Below are 22471 nucleotides of genomic sequence, written 5' to 3'. Positions count from 1 at the left end.
ATTTCCTAAGTATGCACTTATACCTCAAGCTATATTTCTTTTCAGAATTAAGATTTATGTCTCTCTCTTGCCAGGCGGAGTGGCTCACACCTGTAATCCCAACACTTGGGGAGGCTGAGGCAGGCAGATCACTTGAGGTCAGGAGTTCGAGACAAGTCTGGCCAACCTGGTGAAACCCTGTGTCTACTAAAAATACAAAAATTAGCCAGGCATGGTGGTGGGTGCCTATAATCCCAGCTACTCGGGAAGCCGAGGCAGGAGAATTGCTTGAATCTGGGAGGTGGAGGTTGCAGTGAGCTGAGATCGCGCCATTGCACTCCAGCCTGGGTGACAGCGAGCCTCCATCTCAATTTAAAAAAAAGTTTTTTTTTACATCTCACTTGATGGTTTTTTTTTTTTTTTTTTCACGAAAAAGCACAAAATTTTTACCACTTCTCAGATTTCCCACATCTGACATGACAATAAAAGACCCACAAAACTTAGTCGTTATGTTCCAAAGTAGCCAACTGAGTAGCGTTGCCAGATTTAGCAAATAAAAATACAGAATGCATAGTTAAATGTGAACTTCAGATAAACATTCCTTGGTATCCAATGGGGATTGGTTTCACGAACCCCTGAGAATACCAAAATCTGAGAATGCTCAGGTCCCTTGTATAAAATAGCATAGTATTTGCATATAACCTGCACATACCTCCCATATACTTTAAATCATCTCTAGATTACTTATAACTACTAAAATGTAAATGTTATGTATTTGTCATACTATATTATTTTTTTAAAAATATATATTTAATAATTTTTTAAAAAATGTATTCAATCCACAGTTGGTTAAACTCACAGATGTGAAGCCCATGGATATAGTAGGCAAATTGTACAGGAATATCCCATGAAATATTTGGAAATACTTATACTAAAAACTTATTTGTTGTTTACCTGAAATTCAAATTTAAGTGGGCATTCTGTGTTTCATCTGGCAACCCTAAAATTAACTTGTTTCAGTATGGGAGGCTTTCTGCTTGAGGATTTAAAATTTACACCTTCATGGAGGTGGCCATTTTTACCTGTCATGAGCCTTCATGGGTTCCTGCAAATAGTAACTCTGCTGAATTTTGTATCTGTGAACGCCAAGAAAGTATTTTATTGGCCACTCAAGTATTGTTTTCTAACCCTAAGAAGTAAACTCATCTAGGAGCTTTATAAAAGCCTCTTTTAATGGAAATATATAAATATATATAGTATATATATAGTATGTAATATTTATATATTATATTCCTTTCGTAAGAACAGTTGTAACAATTTTATATGTTATATATATGTATTTTCTTTTTTTACATCTCCCTTGTTCTAAAAAAAAGGAATCTAAGGTGTCTTATAAAATACATATACATAACATATCTAGAAGAAAGTGAATGAAAGAGGTAAATAGGAAATCTGGTTGGGAAATTAAGATGAAACCAGTAATGAAGTTAGGATACAAAACAGAGATCCGCAGGGCTTGGACCGCTGATGTGTAGGGGGCTGGCACAGAGTCAGCTCTGGGCTTTTGCACAGCTGATGTAAACAAGGCCTCTGCAGTGGCACATTTCACAGTGTCCATAAAATAAAGCAAGCCGCTTCATAAGGAGTCATTCAGCTCTTCCTGGTTTTGATCTGAGAAAATCCTCTTGACACAGTTAATCCAGTGACTAACGCTCCTTGTAAGAGTTTTTTTGTATAGTGCAACAACTATTTTCTAGGGTCTCAATGTTTGCCAGTGGCAAAATGCACCAATGTAGTTCACAAGCAGTAATTCTTCAGATGTCAAAAGAGTGAAATCTAGTTATATAGTTCTCTGATGACTTACTAAATAAATAGTAGTAATAAGGATGATGTTGGCAAAAATAATAATCATCATAATAAATGCCTGCTAGGCATTGAGCATCTGCTCTGTGCTAGGCAATTACATTTAACCTGTACGATAATCCTGAAAAATAATCATTACCTCTTTCTCTCTCTTTTTTTAACAAATGAAGGAATTGAGGCTAAAAATTATATACCAGTCATGAAACTGGTACGTGGCAGAGCTGTGATTTTTTTTTTTTTATTTTTTTTTTTTTGAGACAGAGTCTCGCTCTGCCGCCCAGGCTGGAGTGCAGTGGCGTGATCTTGGCTCACTGCAAGCTCCGCCTCCTGGGTTCACGCCATTCTCCTGCCTCAGCCTCCCGAGTAGCTGGGACTACAGGCGCCCGCCACCTCGCCCGGCTAGTTTTTTTGTATTTTTTAGTAGAGACGGGGTTTCACCGTGTTAGCCAGGATGGAGAGCTGTGATTTTAACCCAGGCTTGTCTGATTAAAGCCTGGCTCTTTCAGAGAATGGGAAAGAGCTTACATTTTTTGTGGGTTTCAAAACTAACATTTAGTTCTTTTTCCAATTATGAAAGTAATACCTGTTTATTTAGAAAATAGAAAAAAATGGGAAAAGAAAGAAGAAAAAAGATTACCCATACTTTCATTATCGGAAAGAAATAAAGGTCATTTGTAGGCCCTGGTAATGGGGAAAAGATAGAGGAGGCAGACCTTAATGACGAAGGATGAGAATGAGAAAGGCATTTTAAACTATAAACGCAGTTTTGTTTTTTCTTTTTCTCCCAACTAACTTGATTGGTATATTAGGTTTAGAAAACCCGGATTCTTGGTTTTGCCTTGCTAAACACTGGTTCTGGGACTTTCTGAAGTCCTTTTGCCAGGTCCCCTTGCCCACACCCCCAAGGCTCTTTTTTCCTTAAGTGGAAAATGAAAAGATCGATGGGTAGTATTTCTCGAAGAGTTACCCATGGCAGTGTTGAAAACCCTGATAACTTGTCCTAATCCAGGCCAACTGAATCAAAATCTCAGGGACCAGGGGTTGGGAATCTGCATTTCCCAAGAGGCGGAGCCGACTGCTGCTCTCTAAAGATTGAGAAGCAGAGCAGCACAGGGCTCCTGCTCAAACAGGCCTTGGGATCTGAAGGCTCTGCATTCACCCTTAACGGCAGGAGGAGGAATACCAAGGCAGGCATTTTTACTTGGAAACAACCTTTGAGGTTATTCAACCTCAGTCCTGGGCATGGCCTTCATCCTTGGCCTGTTGCTATACTTCACCTGTAGGCGCCCAGGTTGATGCAGCTTATTCCCAGGTTGTATCTGGACCGGATGAATCCTGGCTGAATCTCCAGTGCTCGCGTGTAGGCCTCCACGGCTTCCTCGCTGCGGTCTCCATTCGCCAAGGTCGCCCCAAGACGGTTCCATAGTGAATAGTCCTGATGACAAAATCAGAACTTTCTAACAACCCAGTACAAGGCACAATGACAGAGCATTCCTGTATTTCTCCGCAGAGAAAGGAAGATGGCTAAAAAAATATATGCAGTGCTCATGGATGGAGACCATGGCCAGGTGAATTACTAAAAAATCTTCATGGACAATTTTGTCAAATGACTTTCACTTGTCAACGAGCAGCTACCATTTGATGTTGTCACGTAATTAGTGTTTCTATTTTAGGTATTTCAGTATTAACAGCCACGGTAGCACATTATTAGTACCATCACTTTAAACCATTGCAGTCAGGGAAAGAAAGTGTAGAAGAAATGTAGACGGTGTAGCCTGTGAAAACGTGTTTGTTACAGAGAAGGTTGTGGTTTCTTGCTGTGCTGTGCTGTCTTACCTCTGGCCGAACAGTTAAGGCAGCGTTAAATGCATCTATTGCTCTATTAAATTCTCCACTCAGGTGGAACAGAACCCCTAGACCTGTCTGTAGGTCTGGGTCGATCATATCTCCATTTTGGTGGGCAGCTTCCAGATATAATTCCTTCACTCCTTCCAGAACAGAGCTACAAGAGAAAAAGAAATTTGTAGATTTGTAATCCAAATAGTCAGAACATTAATGATTTACTGTTAAATCTCTTGACTCTATTTCAAGAAGTCTCTTCGTTACAGACTGGAAAATTTTGCTTAAAATACCTTAACTTAATGAGAGGACTATGAATGCTGAATATTTCAAAATATGGTTGATTTTCATGAACTATTTTGTTGTACACAGATACAGACTGTGCTAAGTAAGGTCTTCACGAGGAGAGTTCTGTTGACTCTATGAGTGCCAGTGTGGAAAACCCCACAGCTAAGTTTCCCAAGGGCTCAATGAGAAAGGATTTATTGCTGATAGAAAACAAAATTTCTAGAAGACCAGACTTTCATTTTCCCCATTCCTAATTCTCAGGCTGGATAAAACTTGGAGCATTCGTATTTATTATACTTCACCTTGGGTGAATTATGTGTCCAAAGCGTTTGACTTTAAAATGTGGCACTCACATAAATGTCTGTGAGTGCCCACAATGTAAATCATGTGCCTGAAGGCTGGCCCTGGTCTAACCATTAATCTTTCTAAAGAGTGATGCTCCTCCAGCAGAATACTGTCCTGCAAACCATTCTGGAGTGGGTGGTGTCAGGGCTGTGAGGCTCACTGTTGCCCTTTAGGTGATTCATTGTGCATATGGGTGTATACTGCCAGCTGTAATATACCGAGAAGGATACCTGTCAACTGGGGACTTAGACATCCGCCGGGTGAGGCCTGGAGATCCCTTCTTGCTTTTCACAAGGTATTTGTACTTTGGATTTTGCTTAATCCAATTCTTCAGAGCTTCACAGGCATCCTGCTGATGGCCAGTGTTAGTATAACTCACAGCCAAGGCCATCAAAGCTTTTAAGTTGTTGGGCTGTAATTCTAAGCACCTGAAAGAAAAAAAGAAGCCAATTTCAGATTTTTTTTTTTTTTTTTTGGAGCCACAATCCAACAGTTCTTCAGAAAATGTGGAGGGTCTTTATTAACTAAATACTGCAGAAGCATTGGTAAACTTGCTTATGTCAAGTCCTGGAAAGCACCATATTTATCTACATAAAAATGGAGACCTCAGCATATTTTTAAGAAAGTTAAAACTTACCCTAATGATTGCTAGGTTTGGTAATTTTAATAAGTAGCTTTAAAACTATGTGGCTTATCCCTGCACTTAATCTAATGAGATCTAATGAGAAATAGGGGATATCATTATTTTAATGCTGCCTTTTTTTTTTTTTTTTTCTTAGACGGAGTCTCACTCTGTCACTGAAGCTGGAGTGTGATCTCGGCTCCCTGCAACCTCTGCCACCTGGACTCAAGCGATTCTCCTGCCTCAGCCTCCCGAATAGCTGGGGTTACAGGTGCCCACCACACCCGGCTAATTTTGTATTTTTAGTAGAGACAGGGTTTCCGTGTTGGCCAGTCTGGTCTCAAACTCCTGACCTCAAGTGACCCACCTGCCTCACCTCCCAAAGTGCTGGGATTACAGGTGTAAGCCACCACACCTGGCCTCTACTACCAATATATTAAATGTCTATTATCCCCAAAGAGAACTGACTTGAATGTAGACATCTAGATATGAAAGATTGTACAGTCTTTTGCACAGGAGAGGGAAATCCCTGTGTTTTCGGAACTACTGATGTGGGTTTACAGGAGACACAGGCTAAAGCTACTCCCTCTCATTCTATTCCATTGGCCTCTAGCAAGGGATTTTCAAACTGAAGTGCATGTGAATCATCTGGGTTTTTAAAAAATAAAATCTGCATTCTGATCCAGCAGGCCTACTGGGGTGGGCCTGGGATTGTGCAGGTTTGACAAGTTCTCAGGTGATGATGAGGTCTCTGGATAAGACTTTGAGGAGCAAGCCCTAGGCAGTACCTAATACCACTCTGTGGTGGGCCTAATCTCCCAGAAGCTTATCAGCACTGGGTAGAGAGATTCTTAACTCTAGATGCACATTACAAATGCCAGGGAGTTTTAAAACTATTGCTGCTTGGTTCCCAGCCCTGATCAATTAAATGATCATCTCTGGACTGTGCTTGGGCATCAATTTTCCCCTCCAAACGATTCTAATGTGCATGTGTATATAGGGTTAAGAACCACTGACTCAGAGCTCCAGATTTGGAGTCAGGTGATGAGGGTTTAAGTTCTGTCTCTGTTACATACTCTCTGTGTGACCTTGACCTTTCCTGATCCCCAATTCTCTCATCTGTAGGAAAAGGCTCTGACAGCAGGGCCATACCCCAGGCACCATTACTTCATCAGATACCAACAGAATCTTGAAATCTAGGATTCCAAGATTGTAAAGCCCTAGAATTTCAACAGTCTAGAATTCTTACAATCTGAAATTCCAAAGCTATAGGATTTATACACATACATTATGTATGTACATTTATAGAAATACCATACATATAACAGATGGAATATATATATGTGTGCATATATATGTATACATGCACACACATATATATTCTCTTCCTATAGCACTATATTAAAGGCACTTACAAGAAAAGGTAGGGAAAGTGGAAGTCTATTTGGTAGAGGCTACTTTTCCAGGATTTAAATAGGAACTCTAATTAAGTAGGATGTAATATTAAACACACCCACTGTTCCCATCCCTCCTGCCCCAATGTCATCCAGACCATTAGTCAGTACTCCACTTATTTTTTTTTTTAAGAATATTTTCAGATGTTTCAGAAGGTTAAAACGTTAAAAGGAGCTATTTATTCAATGAGTCTACTTTACGAGTGGGTTTAACAGAGGCTTTTTCTGGTGCCAGTGAATGTCCATTGATTTGTAGATAGCAAGACATTGTTAGGAACATCACTTCATTGTAAGTTGTTTTTCAGAGCTAAGTGTGAGTGATATGCGGTATCTCAGCACTTATCCTTTGCAAATTCTTTACACTGTACTTCAGTAAAGATCAAAAGACAAATCTGAAACAGGAAGTTCATTAACAAGTGTCCACCAGGCCCATGATTTTGCACTTAGCTTCGTTTACCTCTGGAGGGCGACAATAGCTGCTTGTTCATTTTCATTCTCTGCCTGGGTTATCCCGAGGAACTGCCATGCCTACGAAAGACAACTGATGTTATTGCAAGATGAAGCAGAATTACTCATGTGCTTCAGTTGGTTGTTGACCTATGATGGATCTCCTATGCAGAGCAACCTGTCTCAGATGTGACTGCTGTATGAAAGGGAAAAATATTATATGCATTTCTTCATTTGAACACTCTTGTGACATCTGGGTCAAGATCCTCTGTCATTATTTCCAAACTTGTTCAGTATTTATCCTTTCCTATAACTCAGTGCGATGGAAACCTCTGAATTTCTGAGATTTCATTATATTAGGTATCTTAAAACCAAAAGATAAATATATAAAATTATACAATTGTGAGGGAAAGGGGTGGAAAAATAACCTAGAAATGTAGCTAAATGAAGTTTACAATAAGGAATCTCAAGATGTACAATATTAACTTAGCTTATATGAATGAAAGTCAGTTACTAGAAGAATTCACAGGCGATTTAGGAACTAGGAAAAGCAAAACAAAATCTCCTATGATGTGTTCATTCCTCTAATGTAATCACTGTTAAAATGCACAAAACACATATAAACACAATCATAATGTAGATATAATTTGATAGTCTACATTTATACATTCCATTGTATAAAGCCCTTTTTCATGTTTTTACAAAATCCTCATAAAATCCTCATAATTTTTAATTTGAATTTTGTTGAATGGATATTCCATTATTTATTCCATTATTTACTCAATAATTCCCTTATCACTTTAAGTTGGTTGCAATTGTTTGCTATGGTAAATAACATGAAGAACATCTTCAAGCAGATAGCTTATGTTTTTATATCTAGAATCAAAGTTTTTAACATAGCAAATTTTTCTCTATATACTCATAAGAACAATAACTCTCACACTGTTACAAGAGTAATACAAGCAGAAACCTCTCATTACACACATTGTCTTCAAATTTCACACTCCCCAAACACTTTTACACACTCCTCAAACATTATTTTAGATAATACCATTTTAAAACAAAACTCTAGGGAAGCACAGTTATCTTAAAGTGCCATTTGAATGGTACAGGCTTTTCCTCTCATGGGTTATTATTACATACACCTTATGAACTCATCAAAATACCGATTATTCCCCCTCCAAATAGCCTTGATTCTTTTAAATCTCTTAAACATACAGACAGCAACCTCTATTTTGATTTCACCTTCCATGTATCTTAGAATGCTTCTTAAGAAAAGACTGATGAAATAGTCTTTCTCTGGGGGTGTTTTTCTAGCCTTTGGCCATGGTGTCATTTTCACTGTCTGTAGTGTTATTAACTTAACTTTGAGGTCTCCATAGATTCAGAAGCCCTGGGTCCTTGTCTGGGATTTGTTAGTTACCAAAGGCCCTCATTTTCTCATTTATGAATCTGAGATCATAATATGTCCTTAAAAAAATCTTCCAGGGCTGTTGTGTCAAATAATGTAATATATTTGAAAACACCTTGTAAAATACATAGCATTTACAAACGTAAGATGACATTATTATTTTTAGGGGGTGGCCTATAGTTTCATATTAGTGTAATAATTTCCTCTTCTACAATGGGCATATATATTTTATTTTATTTTATTTTATTTTATTTTTGAGACAGAGTCTTGCTCTGTCACTGAGGCTGGAGTGCAGTGGCACAATCTGGGCTCACTGCAACCTCTGCCTGCTGGTTCAAGTGATTCTCCCACCTCAGCCTCCTGAGTAGCTGGGATTACGGGCATGAGCCATCCCACCCAGCTGATTTTTTTTTTTTTTTGTATTTTTAGTAGAGACAGGGTTTTGCCACGTTGGCCAAGCTGGTCTTGAACTCCTGGCCTGAAGTGATCCGCCCACCTCGGCTTCCCAAAGTGCTAGGATTACAGGCATGAGGCACCACGCTCGGCCTATCTTTTAAAAATTCTAATATTTTGGTTCAGAATTTCAGCTTTCAGTTCAATCCCATTTCACTGTAAGCCTTTTGACCAACACGATATTACAAGATTTAACTAGTGATCAGTTTACTCATTCTTCTTACATAAAGTACAACCAATAATAAAAATGAAGGCTAAATATTGATGTGCCAGGTGCTGAGCTGAGCGCTTTATTTGTGTGGACTAATTTAATCTTCCCAACACCCAATGAGATAGTTACTGTTAGGATTTGGACTAATTTAATCCTCGCAACACCCAATGAGATAGTTACTGTTAGGATTTCCACGTTACAGATGAGGAAACTGAAACTTAGAGGGTTTAAATGATTTGCCCCAGGTCCCATGGCTAACAGGTAGAACAGGGATCTGAACCTATGCAGTTGGGATAGCACAGCCTAGATGCCTAACCACTATTCTACATTGTATTCTCAGCACCAGTATATATATCTGTCTCTAAAATTTCTGCTGATTCCCTTGGGAATATTCCTTATATGATGATTCTTGAAAATTACGCACAAATGAAAGAAGAAACTGTTATACTGACACTACCTTATGATAGGCCTTCACAGGTTTAGACATCTAGGGGATTAGTACTGCAGAAGCTTTTTGGTGGTCTCCCAGCCTCTGTCTCTAATCACTCTTCTCATCTCTGAGAAATGGGTTTTTCTATTGGTATGCCTGTTGGTATCTGTTGGTATGCCTCTTCTGAGTACAGGCCCCTAGTGGTTTCCCATGGCTTTCAGATGAATTTCAAATTATTGCTTAACTCTTCTTGCCTTCCCTTTACCATTCTCTCCTCCCCTCTTCCACTTAACATGACGCTTCATGCCCTTCTGCCTATCCACATAGCACTCCCTTGTAACAGAAACTTGACTCCCCTATTGCCTTTAATTTCTGCACCCACCCTGGCTCCACTTGTGCAGAAAGGCTGGGTGCTTTCTAGTCTCCCAGCATCCTTGCACACTCTGATGTTGCATTTATTTCACTACTTTGATTTTTTTTTACTTGTCTTCCCAGATACACCATAAACATGTTTTCCACCTGATATGTTTTCCCAGCTTTTCCATATTTTAAGCCAGGACCTGGTATAATTTTTGGGACATAGTATGTGTTCCATAAATGTGGAGTGAGTAAACCAAGGGTGATGTACAGTGTGACACAAGAGCCAGACATCACTATACACTGTCCCTTCAAAACTACTGCTGGGCACAGTGGCTCATGCCTGTAATCCCAGCACTTTGGGAAGCCAAGGCCAGTGGATCACCTGAGGTCAGGAGTTCGAGACCAGCCTGACCAACATGGTGAGACTCCATCTCTACTAGAAATACAAAAATTAGCTGGGCATGGTGACAGGCACCTGTAATCTCAGCTACTTGGGATGCTGAGGCAGGAGAATCTCTTGAACCTGGGAGGTGGAGGTTGCAGTGAGCCGAGATTGTGCCATTTCACTCCAGCCTGGTTGACAGAGCAAGACTCTGTCTCAAAAACAGAAAACTACTGATAAGCCTCCAGGTTGGTAATTTTGATTTTTCTTTTCCTGTCCCCAACCTTTATTTATAGGCACTGTAAACACTGCCGATTAGAAATTTGGTTAGAAAACAGGTACCTATATGTAACTTTCAAACAAGTAGACTAAGCTAGGTTAACTCCTCTGGGAACCTTTACTTGATGAAAAGGCGACCCAGCAGAGTTCTGTGTTATCTGTCCCTCATTAGCACATGCCCTTTCTGAGACTGGCAGAATGAAGGCAGAAGGACACCTCTGCATCTCCAGGGTCCTGAAGAATTGCTGCTTCCATGAACAGGATGGTGACTGGCAGGTCCCCTTCCTTCAGCCTTTTTAAGCCTTCCTCAAATGCTCCAGGCCAGTCCTTGAAGGGGTTTTCAGTGTGAAAGTAATATCCCTGCAACACAGAAAAAGGCCAGTGCATGAGCCATTGATTTCTCTTTTCATTCTTACATTTGGTAGGTTCTCATTAAAAAGTCAGGAAGCAACAGATGCTGGAGAGGATATGGAGAAATAGGAACGCTTTTACACCGTCGGTGGGAGTGTAAATTAGTTCAACCATTGCGGAAGACAGTGTGGTGATTCCTCAAGGATCTAGAACCAGAAATATCATTTGACCCAGCAATCTCATTACTGAGTATATACCCAAAGGATTATAAATCATTCTGCCATAAAGACAAATGCACATGTATGTTTATTGCAGCACTATTCACAATAGCAAAGACTTGGAACCAAACCAAATGCCCATCAATGATAGACTGGATAAAGAAAATGTGGCACATATACACCATGGAATACTATGCAGCCATAAAAAAGGATGAGTTCATGTCCTTTGCAGGGATGTGGATGAAGCTGGAAACCTTCATTCTCAGCAAACTAACACAGGAACAGAAAATCAAACACCATATGTCCTCACTCATAAGTGGGAGTTGAACTGTGAGAATACATGGACACAGGGAGGGGAACATCACACACTGGGGCCTATTGTGGGGTGGGGGACTAGGGGAGGGATACCATTAGGAGAAATACTTAATGTAGATGATGGGTTGATGGGTGTAGCAAACCACCATGGCCCATGCATACCTATGTATCAAACCTGCATGTTCTGCACATGTATCTCAGAACTTAAAGCATAACAAAAATTTTTTAATTAAATTAATTTTGATTTTTTAGTTTTTCATTTTAAATTTAAATTTCTGCTTTTCCTTATTATGAATATAGTACTTTTTCATAGTATAAAATTTAGATAATACTAAATAATATAAAAAGATACAAAAAGTTACCTATAACGCCACAACGTAGATATGAGGACTGCTAATATTTTTGATTTTGCTTTTTTCTGATATCTTTTTTTTTTAAACAATTTCCCCTCAAGATTTAAAAAATACTCTTTAGACATGTTTTTGCCAGGTGCTACCACCCATCCCCCAAAATATGAATCCTACATACTGTATATCTGTTTATCTACTACGGCCCTTTGGAGAACTACAAACCATTGTCATAACTAAGAATTTTTTTGCCTTCGCCCTGAACCAGTTTTTGCCTATTGGGGGCTATATTGTTCCTGTTGAGAATGCATGTTTTAAAGTTAAAGATCTTTTTTTTAATTGCAAAAATTTAAAGAATATTTAGTGTACAAATAACTGGTATTTTCTATGAATATATAAATTAAACAAATAGGCACATATTACATACACAGACTTATAGCTTAGGCCTCACTTAGTTTTATATTGTGATTTCTCTATGTTATTAAAATTATTCCTATGGATATGCTATATTTATTTACTCAATCCCCTATTGATGAACATTCAGGTTATTTTAATTTTTTTGTTATCATGAATAAAACTATGGTGAAAGCCTCATGCATAAATCTTTGCTGCATTTACTTATTACCTTAGGATAGACTCCCAGAGGGATTTATTAGGTTAAAGGTTATGAGCTATTTTTAAGCCCTTGAAATGTGTAGCTAAATTGTCTTTGAAAAAATTTGCCCCAACTTAAACTCTCATCTGAAGTATCTGAGAGATGTTACTTGCTGCAATTTTACTTGCATAGATTTTCATAAAATCCTTTAAATTTGGTAGGTACAAATTAGCTAGTATGTTGATGGTGTTACTGAGGTTTAAGAGTAGATCAAGTCGGGGGGGCACCCAAGATGGCTGAATAGGAACAGCTCCAGCCTACAGCTCCCAGTGTGAGCGACACAGAAGACGGGTGATTTCTGCATTTTCAACTGAGGTACCGGGTTCATCTCACTGGGGCATGTCAGACAGTCAATGCTGGTCCGCAGGTGCAGCCCGACCAGCGAGAGCTGAAGCAGGGTGAGGCATCGCCTCACCTGGGAAGCACAAGGGGGAAGGGAATTCCTTTTCCTAGCCAGGGGAAATTGAGACACACAGCACCTGGAAAATTGGGTAACTCCTACCCTAATACTGAGCTTTACCAAAGGTCTTAGCAAATGGCACACCAGGAGATTATATCCCACACCTGGCCTGGAGGGTCCCACGCCCATGGAGCCTCCCTCATTGCTAGCACAGCAGTCGGTGATCTAACTGCAAGGTGGCAGCAAGGCTGGGGGAGGTGCGCCCGCCATTGCTGAGGCTTAAGTAGGTAAACAAAGCCGTAGGGAAGCTCGAATTGGGTGGAGCCCACCACAGCTCAAGGAGGCCTGCCTGCCTCTGTAGACTGTACCTCTGGGGACAGGGCATAGCTAAACAAAAAACAGCAGAAACCTCTGCAGAGAAAAAAGTCCCTGTCTGACAGCTTTGAAGAGAGCAGTGATTCTCCCAGCATGGAGGTTGAGATCTGAGAACAGACAGATTGCCTGCTCAAGTGGGTCCCTGACCCCTGAGTAGCCTAGCTGGGAGACATCCCCCACTAGGTGCAGACCGACACCTCACACCTCACACTGCTGGGTACACCCCTGAGACGAACCTTACAGAGCAAGAATCGGACAGCAACACTCACTATTCAGCAATATTCTATCTTCTGCAGTCTCCACTGCTGATACTCAGGCAAACAGGGTCTGCAGTGGGCCTCAAGCAAACTCCAAACAGATCTGCAGCTGAGGGTCCTGACTGTTAGAAGGAAAACTAACAAACAGAAAGGACATCCACACCAAAATCCAATCAGTACATCACCATCATCAAAGACCAAAGGCAGATAAAACCACAAAGATGGGGGAAAAGCAGTGCAGAAAAGCTGGAAATTCAAAAAATCAAGCAATTCTCCCCCTCCAAAGGATCACAGCTCATCGCCAGCAATGGAACAAAGCTGGATGGAGAATGACTTTGATGAGTTGAGAGAAGGCGGCTTCAGTCAATCAAACTTCTCAGAGCTAAAGGAGGAACTATGTAACCAGTGCGAAGAAACTAAAAACCTTGAAAAAAGAATGGATGAATGGATAACTAGAATAATCAATGCAGAGAAGACCTTAAAAGAACTAATAGAGATGAAAACCATGACATGAGAAATACGTGACAAATGCACAAGCTTCAGTAACTGACTCGATCAACGGGAAGAAAGAGTATCAGTGATTGAAGATCAAATGAATGAAATGAAGTGAGAAGAGAAGTGTAGAGAAAAAAGAGTAAAAAGAAATGAACAAAGCCTCCAAGAAATATTGGATTATGTGAAAAGATCAAATCTATGTCTGATTGGTGTGCCTGAAAGTGACGGGGAAAATGGAACCAAGTTGGAAAACACTCTGCAGGATATCATCCAGGAGAACTTCCTGAACCTAGTAAGGCAGGCCAACATTCAAATTCAGGAAATACACAGAACACCACAAAGATACTCCTCGAGAAGAGCAACTCCAAGACACATAATTGTCAGATTCACCAAAGTTGAAATGAAGGAAAAAATGGTAAGGGCAGCCAGAGAGAAAGGTCGGGTTACCCACAAAGGGAAGCCCATCAGACTAACAGCAGATCTCTCGGCAGAAACTCTACAAGCCAGAAGAGAGTGGGGGCCAATATTCAACATTCTTAAAGAAAAGAATTTTCAACCCAGAATTTCATATCCAGCCAAACTAAGTTTCATAAGTGAAGGAGAAATAAAATCCTTTACAGACAAGCAAATGCTTAGAGATTTTGTCACCACCAGGCCTGCCCTACAAGAGATCCTGAAGGAAGCACTAAACATGGAAAGGAACAACCGGTACCAGCCATTGCAAAAACATGCCAAAATGTAAAGTCCATCGATGCTAGGAAGAAACTGCATCAACTAATGAGCAAAATAACCAGCTAACATCATAATGACAGGATCAAGTTCACACATAACAATATTAACCTTAAATGTAAATGGAATAAATGCTCCAATTAAAAGACATAGACTGGCAAATTGGATAAAAAGTCAAGATCCATCAGTTTGCTGTATTCAGGAGACCCATCTCACATGCAGAGACACACATAGGCTCAAAATAAAGGGATGGAGGGAGATCTACCAAGCAAATGGAAAACAAAGAAAGCAGGGGTTGCAATCCTAGTCTCTGATAAAACAGACTTTAAACCATCAAAGATCAAGAGACAAAGAAGGCCATTACATAATGGTAAAGGGATCAATTCATCAGAAAGAGCTAACTATCCTAAATATATATACACCCAATACAGGAGCACCCAGATTCATAAAGCAAGTCCTCAGAGACTTACAAAGAGACTTAGACTCCCATACAATAATAATGGGAGACTTTAACACCCCACTGTCAACATTAGACAGATTGGCAAGACAGAAAGTTAACAAGGATATCCAGGAATTGAACTCAGCTGTATACCAAGCGGACCTAATAGACATCTACAGAACTCTCCACCCCAAATCAACAGAATATACATTCTTCTCAGCACCACATTGCACCTATTCCAAAATTGACCACATAGTTGGAAGTAAAGCACTCCCCAGCAAATGTAAAAGAACAGAAATTATAACAAACTGTCTCTCAGACCACAGTGCAATCAAACTAGAACTCAGGACTAAGAAACTCAGTCAAAACCACTCAACTAACTATGGAAACTGAATAACCTGCTCCTGAATGACTACTGGGTACATAACGAAATGAAGGCAGAAATAAAGATGTTCTTTGAAACCAATGAGAACAAAGATACAACATACCAGAATCTCTGGGACACATTTAAAACAGTGTGTAGAGGGAAATTTATAGCACTAAATGTCCACAAGAGAAAGCAGGAAAGATCTAAAATTGACACCCTAACATCACAATTAAAAGAACTAGAGAAGCAAGAGCAAACACATTCAAAAGCTAGCAGAAGGCAAGAAATAACTAAGATCAGAGCAGAACTGAAGGAGATAGAGACACAAAGATCCTCCAAAAAATCAATGAATCCAGGAGCCGGTTTTTTGAAAAGATCAACAAAATTGATAGACTTCTAGCAAGACTAATAAAGAAGAAAAGAGAGAAGAATCAAATAGACACAATAAAAAATGATAAAGGGGATATCACCACCGACCCCACAGAAATACAGACTACCATCAGAGAATACTATAAACACCTCTATGCAAATAAACTAGAAAACCTAGAATAAATGGATAATTTCCTGGACACTTACACTCTCCCAAGACTAAACCAGGAAGAAGTTGAATCCCTGAATGGACATATAGCAGGCTCTGAAATTGAGGCAATAATTAACAGCCTACCAACCAAAAAAAGTCCAGGACCAGATGGATTCACAGCCGAATTCTACGAGAGGTACAAGGAGGAGCTGGTACCATTCCTTCTGAAACTATTCCAATCAGTAGAAAAAGAGGGAATCCTGCCTAACTCATTTTATGAGGCCAACATTATCCTGATACCAAAGCCTGGCAGAGATACAACAAAAAAAGAGAATTTTAGACCAATATCCCTGATGAACATCGATGCAAAAATCCTCAATAAAATACTGGCAAACTGAATTCAGCAGTACATCAAAAAGCTTATCCACCATGATCAAGTGGGCTTCATCCCTGGGATGCAAGGCTGGTTCAACATATGCAAATCAATAAACGTAATCCAGTCTATAAACAGAACCAAAGACAAAAACCACATGATTATCTCAATTGATGCAGAAAAGGCCTTTGACAAAATTCAACAGCCCTTCATGCTAAAAACTCTTAATAAATTCGGTATTTATGGAATGTATCTCAAAATAATAAGAGTTATGTATGACAAACCCACAGCCAATATCATACTGAATGGGCAAAAACTGGAAGCATTCCCTTTGAAAACTGGCACAAGACAGGGATGCCCTCTCTCACCACTCCTATTCAACATAGTGTTGGAAATTCTGGCTAGGGCAATCAGGCAAGAGAAAGAAATCAAGGGTATTCAGTTAGGAAAAGAAGAAGTCAAATTGTCCCTGTTTGCAGATGACATGATTATATATTTAGAAAACCCCATTGTCTCAGCCCAAAATCTCCTTAAGCTGATAAGCAACTTCAGCAAAGTCTCAGGATACAAAATCAATGTGCAAAAATCACAAGCATTCGTGTACACCAGTAACAGACAGAGAACCAAATCATGAATGAACTCCCATTCACAATTGCTTCAAAGAGAATAAAATACCTAGGAATCCAACTTACAAGGGATGTAAAGGGACTCTTCAAGGAGAACTACAAACCACTGCTAAGTAAAGTAAAAGGGGACACAGACAAATGGAAGAACATACCATGCTCATGGATAGGAAGAATCAATATTGTGAAAATGGCCATACTGCCCAAGGTAATTTATAGATTCAATGCCATCCCCATTAAGCTACCAATGACTTTCTTCACAGAATTGGAAAAAAACTGCTTTAAAGTTCATGTGGAACCAAAAAAGACCCTGCATTGCCAAGGCAATCCTAAGCCAAAAGAACAAAGCTGGAGGCATCACGCTACCTGACTTCAAACTATACTACAAGGCTACAGTAACCAAAACAGCATGGTACTGGTACCAAAACAGAGATCTAGACCAATGGAACAGAATAGAGCCCTCAGAAATAATACCACACATCTACAGCCATCTGATCTTTGACAAACCTGAGAAAAACAAGAAATGGGGAAAGGATTCCCTATTTAATAAATGGTGCTGGGAAAATTGGCTAGCTGTAAGTAGAAAGCTGAAACTGGATCCTTTCCTTACTCCTTATATGAAAATTAATTCAAGATGGAATAGAGACTTAAATGTTAGACTGAGACCATAAAAACCCTAGAAGAAAACCTAGGTAATACCACTCAGGACATAGGCATGGGCAAGGACTTCATGTCTAAAACACCAAAAGCAACAGCAAGAAAAGCCGAAATTGACAAATGGGATCTAATTAAACTAAAGAGCTTCTGCACAGCAAAAGAAACTACCATCAGAGTGAACAGGCAACTTACAGAATGGGAGAAAATTTTTGCAATCTACTCGTCTGACAGAGGGCTAATATCCAGAATCTATAAAGAACTCAATCAAATTTACAAGAAAAAAACAACCTCATCAAAAAGTGGGCAAAGGATATGAACAGACACTTCTCAAAAGACGACATTCATACAGCCAACAGACACATGAAAAAATGCTCATCATCACTGGCCATCAGAGAAATGCAAATCAAAACCACAATGAGATACATTCCCACACCAGTTAGAATGGCAATCATTAACAAATCAGGAAACAACAGGTGCTGGAGAGGATGTGGAGAAATAGGAACACTTTTACACTGTTGGTGGGATTGTAAACTAGTTCAACCATTGTGGAAAACAGTGTGGTGATTCCTCAGGGATCTAGAACTAGAAATACCATTTGACCCATTCATCCCATTACTGGGTATATACCCAAAGGATTGTAAATCATGCTGGTATACAGACACATGCACACATGTGTTTACTGCAGCACTATTCACAATAGCAAAGACTTAGAATCAACCCAAATGTCCCTCAGTGACAGACTGGATTAAGAAAATGTGGCACATATACACCATGGAATACTATGCAGCCATAAAAAAGGATGAGTTTGTGTCCTTTGTAGGGACATGGATGGAGCTGAAAACCATGATTCTCAGCAAACTATCGCAAGAACAGAAAACCAAACACCGCATATTCTCACTTATAGGTGGGAACTGAACAATGAGATCACTTGGACACAGGAAGGGAAACATCACACACCGGGGCCTATTGTGGGGAGGAGGTAGTGGGGAGGGATAGCATTAGGAGATATACCTAATGTAAATGATGAGTTAATGGGTGCAGCACACCAACATGGCACATGTATACATATGTAACAAACCTGCACGTTGTGCACACGTACCGTAGAACTTAAAGTATAATTTAAAAAAAAATTTAAAAAAAAATTAAATGACATGAAAAAATAAAAAAGAAGCATGGATCAAGTGGAGGCCTTCAGTCTCCATAGGTGCTTAGAAGGACAAAATCCCCCATCAAAAGCCACATGGTGTGACTGGCTTATGTGGGGTTAGTGTGGGTATGGGGTTCTGGGAGTAAGGGGCTATGGAGCTCAGGCAGACCTCAGGGACATGAATTACAGTCCAGAGTCTGATGATCTGAATCAATGGCCCGTTTTCTCCCTTAGCTTTGATTTCCTTGTGGAAAAGACAGTTACTTTTAATGAGATGGTTGTTCTAATTTTATGAGATTGCCTGGCCTATTGAGGGACAGAGTATTTGGAGGAAAGAGACATTTTAATGACTATGTAGATTGCAGATCTACTAAAATCGGAGATTATTCATCATCATGTCCCCAGTACTTAGTGTAAGAGTAGATGCTCAATAAATATTTGTTGTATTAGCAAAATATCACAAGTGTTATCCAGAACTGAATATTATTGAGACTTCCTCCACCACAAAATAATAATACATACTTATCTATATATAGTTTTCTTTTATTCTTTTAATTAATTTATTTATTTTTAATTTTTTTGGGTACCTAGTAGATATATGTATTTATGGGGTACATGAGACAAGCATACAGGCATACACATATGTGATGTGTGTAACAGTGACATTAGGGTCAATGGGATATCATCACCTCAAGCATGTATCCTTTTTTGTGTTATAAACAATCCAATTATAATCTTTTAGTTATTTTAAAATGTACAGTAAATTATTGTTAAGTGTAGTCACCCAATTGTGTTATAGAATACTAGACTCTATTCATTTTATATAACTATATTTTTGTACCCATTAACCATCCCCAGTTCCCTACACCCCTTCCCCTTCCCATTACCCTTCCCAGCCTCTGGTAACCATCATTCTACTCTCCATCTCCATGAGTTCAATTGTTTTAAATTTAGCTCCCACAAACAAGTGAGAACATATGAAGTCTGTCTTTTTGCACCTGGCTTATTTTACTTAACATAATGACCTCCAATTCCATCCATGTTGTTCAGGCTCACATTGATTTTATCCATTTGTCTGTTGATGGACACTTTAGGTTGCTTCTGTATCTTGGCTATTGTGATATATACTTTTTCTAGGTAAGAAAATTCCACATCTTTCTTTCAAGTAATTTATATTTATTCCTCAGTGTTCTCCCCAACCCCACCAAGTGTTTTTTAAACACATAAATCCTAGAGCAAGTGGGACTTCATCAATGATTTGGCTGGTTGTTCACTGTACTTGTGCATTTGCTGGCTTCTATCAGGGGAGTAACTCTAAGGAATCCTCTTGGGACTTGACCTGGTTGTGTGAGAGCATCTTTTCCACAGAGTTTCTTTGCTAGCTATATAATGACCACCTGTGAAATATAGCCCCAAGTCTCCACTTCACTGCCATGCCACTGGTATCACTTCTGTTGTTTTGGTAAATCAACAGGACTCACATGACTGACTGACAGAGTATTGTGAGATTAGACCAATTCTTGTTCCAACCCACCTTCAATGTCAGCTAGTTCAGTAACTAACTAGCAGTCAGGATCCAAGCTCTGGTTGGCTGCCAAACTGTCTGTCTGAACACTGATAAAAATAAGAGCATTTCATTCCAACTTGGCTGCCTTCACGCGTTGGATAATTATATTGTCTCATCCATCAGAATTTCTTCTAGGTCAGATTGACATTAAATTGTCTTTTTAATTACTGTGTTTTTTGACAAAATAGCTATTGACTAATCTATAAAATATGATCCAAAAAGGTTAAGAAAACTAGTCAGCATGTATAGGAACAGAATTTGTTACCTTCTCACTAGCTGAGATGGTTACTTGGTTCTGAGCTTCTTGGTTTTCAGATATCCAGTTCCTCCGAGCCATTTCTTCCCATTCTGCTTGCATCTTATCCCAAAACTCTGTATCTGACTGGGAAACAGGAAAAATGAATGGAGATGGATTTAAGAACATGCCACATCATCTGTGTTTTTGTTTTTTTTTTTCCCCTAATAGATAAAAGAGGCTTCTGAGGAGGAATAAAATGGCAACATCCAATTGATAGGTGTGGCTGAAGAACTTCTGGAGGGTACTCACGTGTCAGAGTGTTGAAGTGGATTAGCTGTGGTTTTCTCCAGCAGGAAAGTAACTACCATCAGAAAGACCAGGATCACATATGCCAAATTCAGCTAAAAACCCGCTACTTATATACAGTTTCATGTGTGGGCACTAGGCCACATTTTAGGAAGGGCAGTCTCTCCCAGAATTGCTCCTAGCATATGAGGAATTAGAGCAATTGCTTTGGGACTGGCTGAGCAGTGACTTGGGAAGACAGCCAGGTATGGTCAAGAGAACGAAACATTAGTTGATCCTACTCTGTGTTAAGCACTGTGCCAGCAGAAAACTGAGTCTAGGGGGTTACAGTCCCAAAGCTAGGACTCACAGGATCCAAACCCCATCTGCTTTCCAAGCCCACACTTGTCAGCTTATGGCAAATTTGGTCTACTGGTGCTGAAGAATGAGGGACCCTGGTGTGAACCTGACTGAATCCTCTTCAAGGACTTTTATGTGGCAGGATGATTTTTTGAAAAATGCTGCTTTGTGTTTTTGTTTCCTTGTAGTTTTCCCACACATCTTCTGTAAGGGGAATCAGGCTGTTTGCTCTTCTTTACTTCAAGGGAGGTATGTGTTCCTAGACTGAAGAAGATTTTTGCTGAGAGAGCTGTCCCTGATTGACTTCTATTTTATTAAGCCTGAAGACAGTACTTTAGGTGGCCCAAGGGGCAGGAGGAAGGAGCAAGTATCTTAAAGAATTTGAAAGAGACGGAATTTTCTGGGGGTAGGGAAAGAGATGGAGGGTGGCAGGTTCTGATTAGTAGGAGACTGGTGCTCAGTTTTTAGCTATTTCCCAGGGAAATGAGCCTGATATCGGAAAGGATGACTGAGGATGTGACCAAGGGGGCTCATTTGAACCCCTGTTCTCACATGGCCAGGAAATAGAAAGTGAATTTCAAGGAACCACTTTAGGCTTGGATGGCTGTTAGTGGTCACCATGATAGCCAGGGGCAGGGAGGCAGGTCGGGGAGACTCCGTCCTTGCTTTCTTTTTTTTTTTTTTTTGAGACGGAGTCTCACTCTGTTGCTAGGCTGGAGTGCAATGGCGCCATCTCGGCTCACTGCAACCTCCACCTCCCAGGTTCAAGTGAATCTCCTGCCTCAGCCTCCCAAGTAGCTGGGATTACAGGTGCATGTCACCATGCCCAGCTAATTTTTGTATTTTTAGTAGAGACGGGGTTTCACCATGTTGGCCAGGATGTTCTTGATCTCTTGACCTCATGATCCACCCACCTCAGCCTCCCAAAGTGCTGGGATTATAGGCGTGAGCCACCGTGCCCGGCCCGTCCTTGTTTTCTAACACTACATGAGCCTTCCATATTTCATGCCCTAGAATAAGTTCCCTGCCAGCTTGGCAAGAGAGACACTTGGAAACCACTTTATTTTCTTTAAACAAACAAAACAACGAGTATTCCTTGAACACCTGAATCTGGGACTGAAATTCATACCCTTTACAAATTGCAAATCTCAGTGTCTATGATTCGAAGTCCTGTGACTTGTTGATACATCACCACACTGACTTGAGGTAACCTTCACTTTTTTTTTTTTTTTTTGAGATGGAGTCTCACTCTGTCACCCAGGCTGGAGTGCAGTGGCACAATCTTGGCTCACTGTAAGTTCCACTTCCCGGGTTCATGTCATTCTCCTGCCTCAGCCTCCCGAGTAGCTGGGACGCCACCACACCTGGCTAATTGTGTTTTTTGTTTTTT

At 40.0% G+C, this 22471-nt stretch overlaps 1 protein-coding gene across 27 annotated transcripts in view; it reads right to left on the bottom strand.

Moving 5' to 3' along the window:
- PEX5L (peroxisomal biogenesis factor 5 like) overlaps nucleotides 1-22471 on the bottom strand; it is a 253897-nt gene that overhangs the window by 9779 nt on the left and 221647 nt on the right. For all 27 annotated transcript variants that reach the window (XM_025376858.1, XM_025376860.1, XM_025376866.1 and 24 more), the window contains 6 exons: nucleotides 20464-20580; nucleotides 10580-10723; nucleotides 6848-6918; nucleotides 4545-4742; nucleotides 3679-3844; nucleotides 3120-3277 (listed from right to left, as the gene is read on the bottom strand). In XM_025376858.1, the coding sequence (XP_025232643.1) occupies nucleotides 3120-3277; nucleotides 3679-3844; nucleotides 4545-4742; nucleotides 6848-6918; nucleotides 10580-10723; nucleotides 20464-20580 (854 nt within the window). The remainder of the gene's footprint in view (nucleotides 1-3119; nucleotides 3278-3678; nucleotides 3845-4544; nucleotides 4743-6847; nucleotides 6919-10579; nucleotides 10724-20463; nucleotides 20581-22471) is intronic.

This window comes from Theropithecus gelada, chromosome 2 (assembly GCF_003255815.1).
Source record: "Theropithecus gelada isolate Dixy chromosome 2, Tgel_1.0, whole genome shotgun sequence".
Classification (NCBI taxonomy): domain Eukaryota; kingdom Metazoa; phylum Chordata; class Mammalia; order Primates; family Cercopithecidae; genus Theropithecus; species Theropithecus gelada.
Note: the sequence above shows the minus strand (reverse complement) of the source record. Positions and strands in the feature narration are given on the sequence as shown.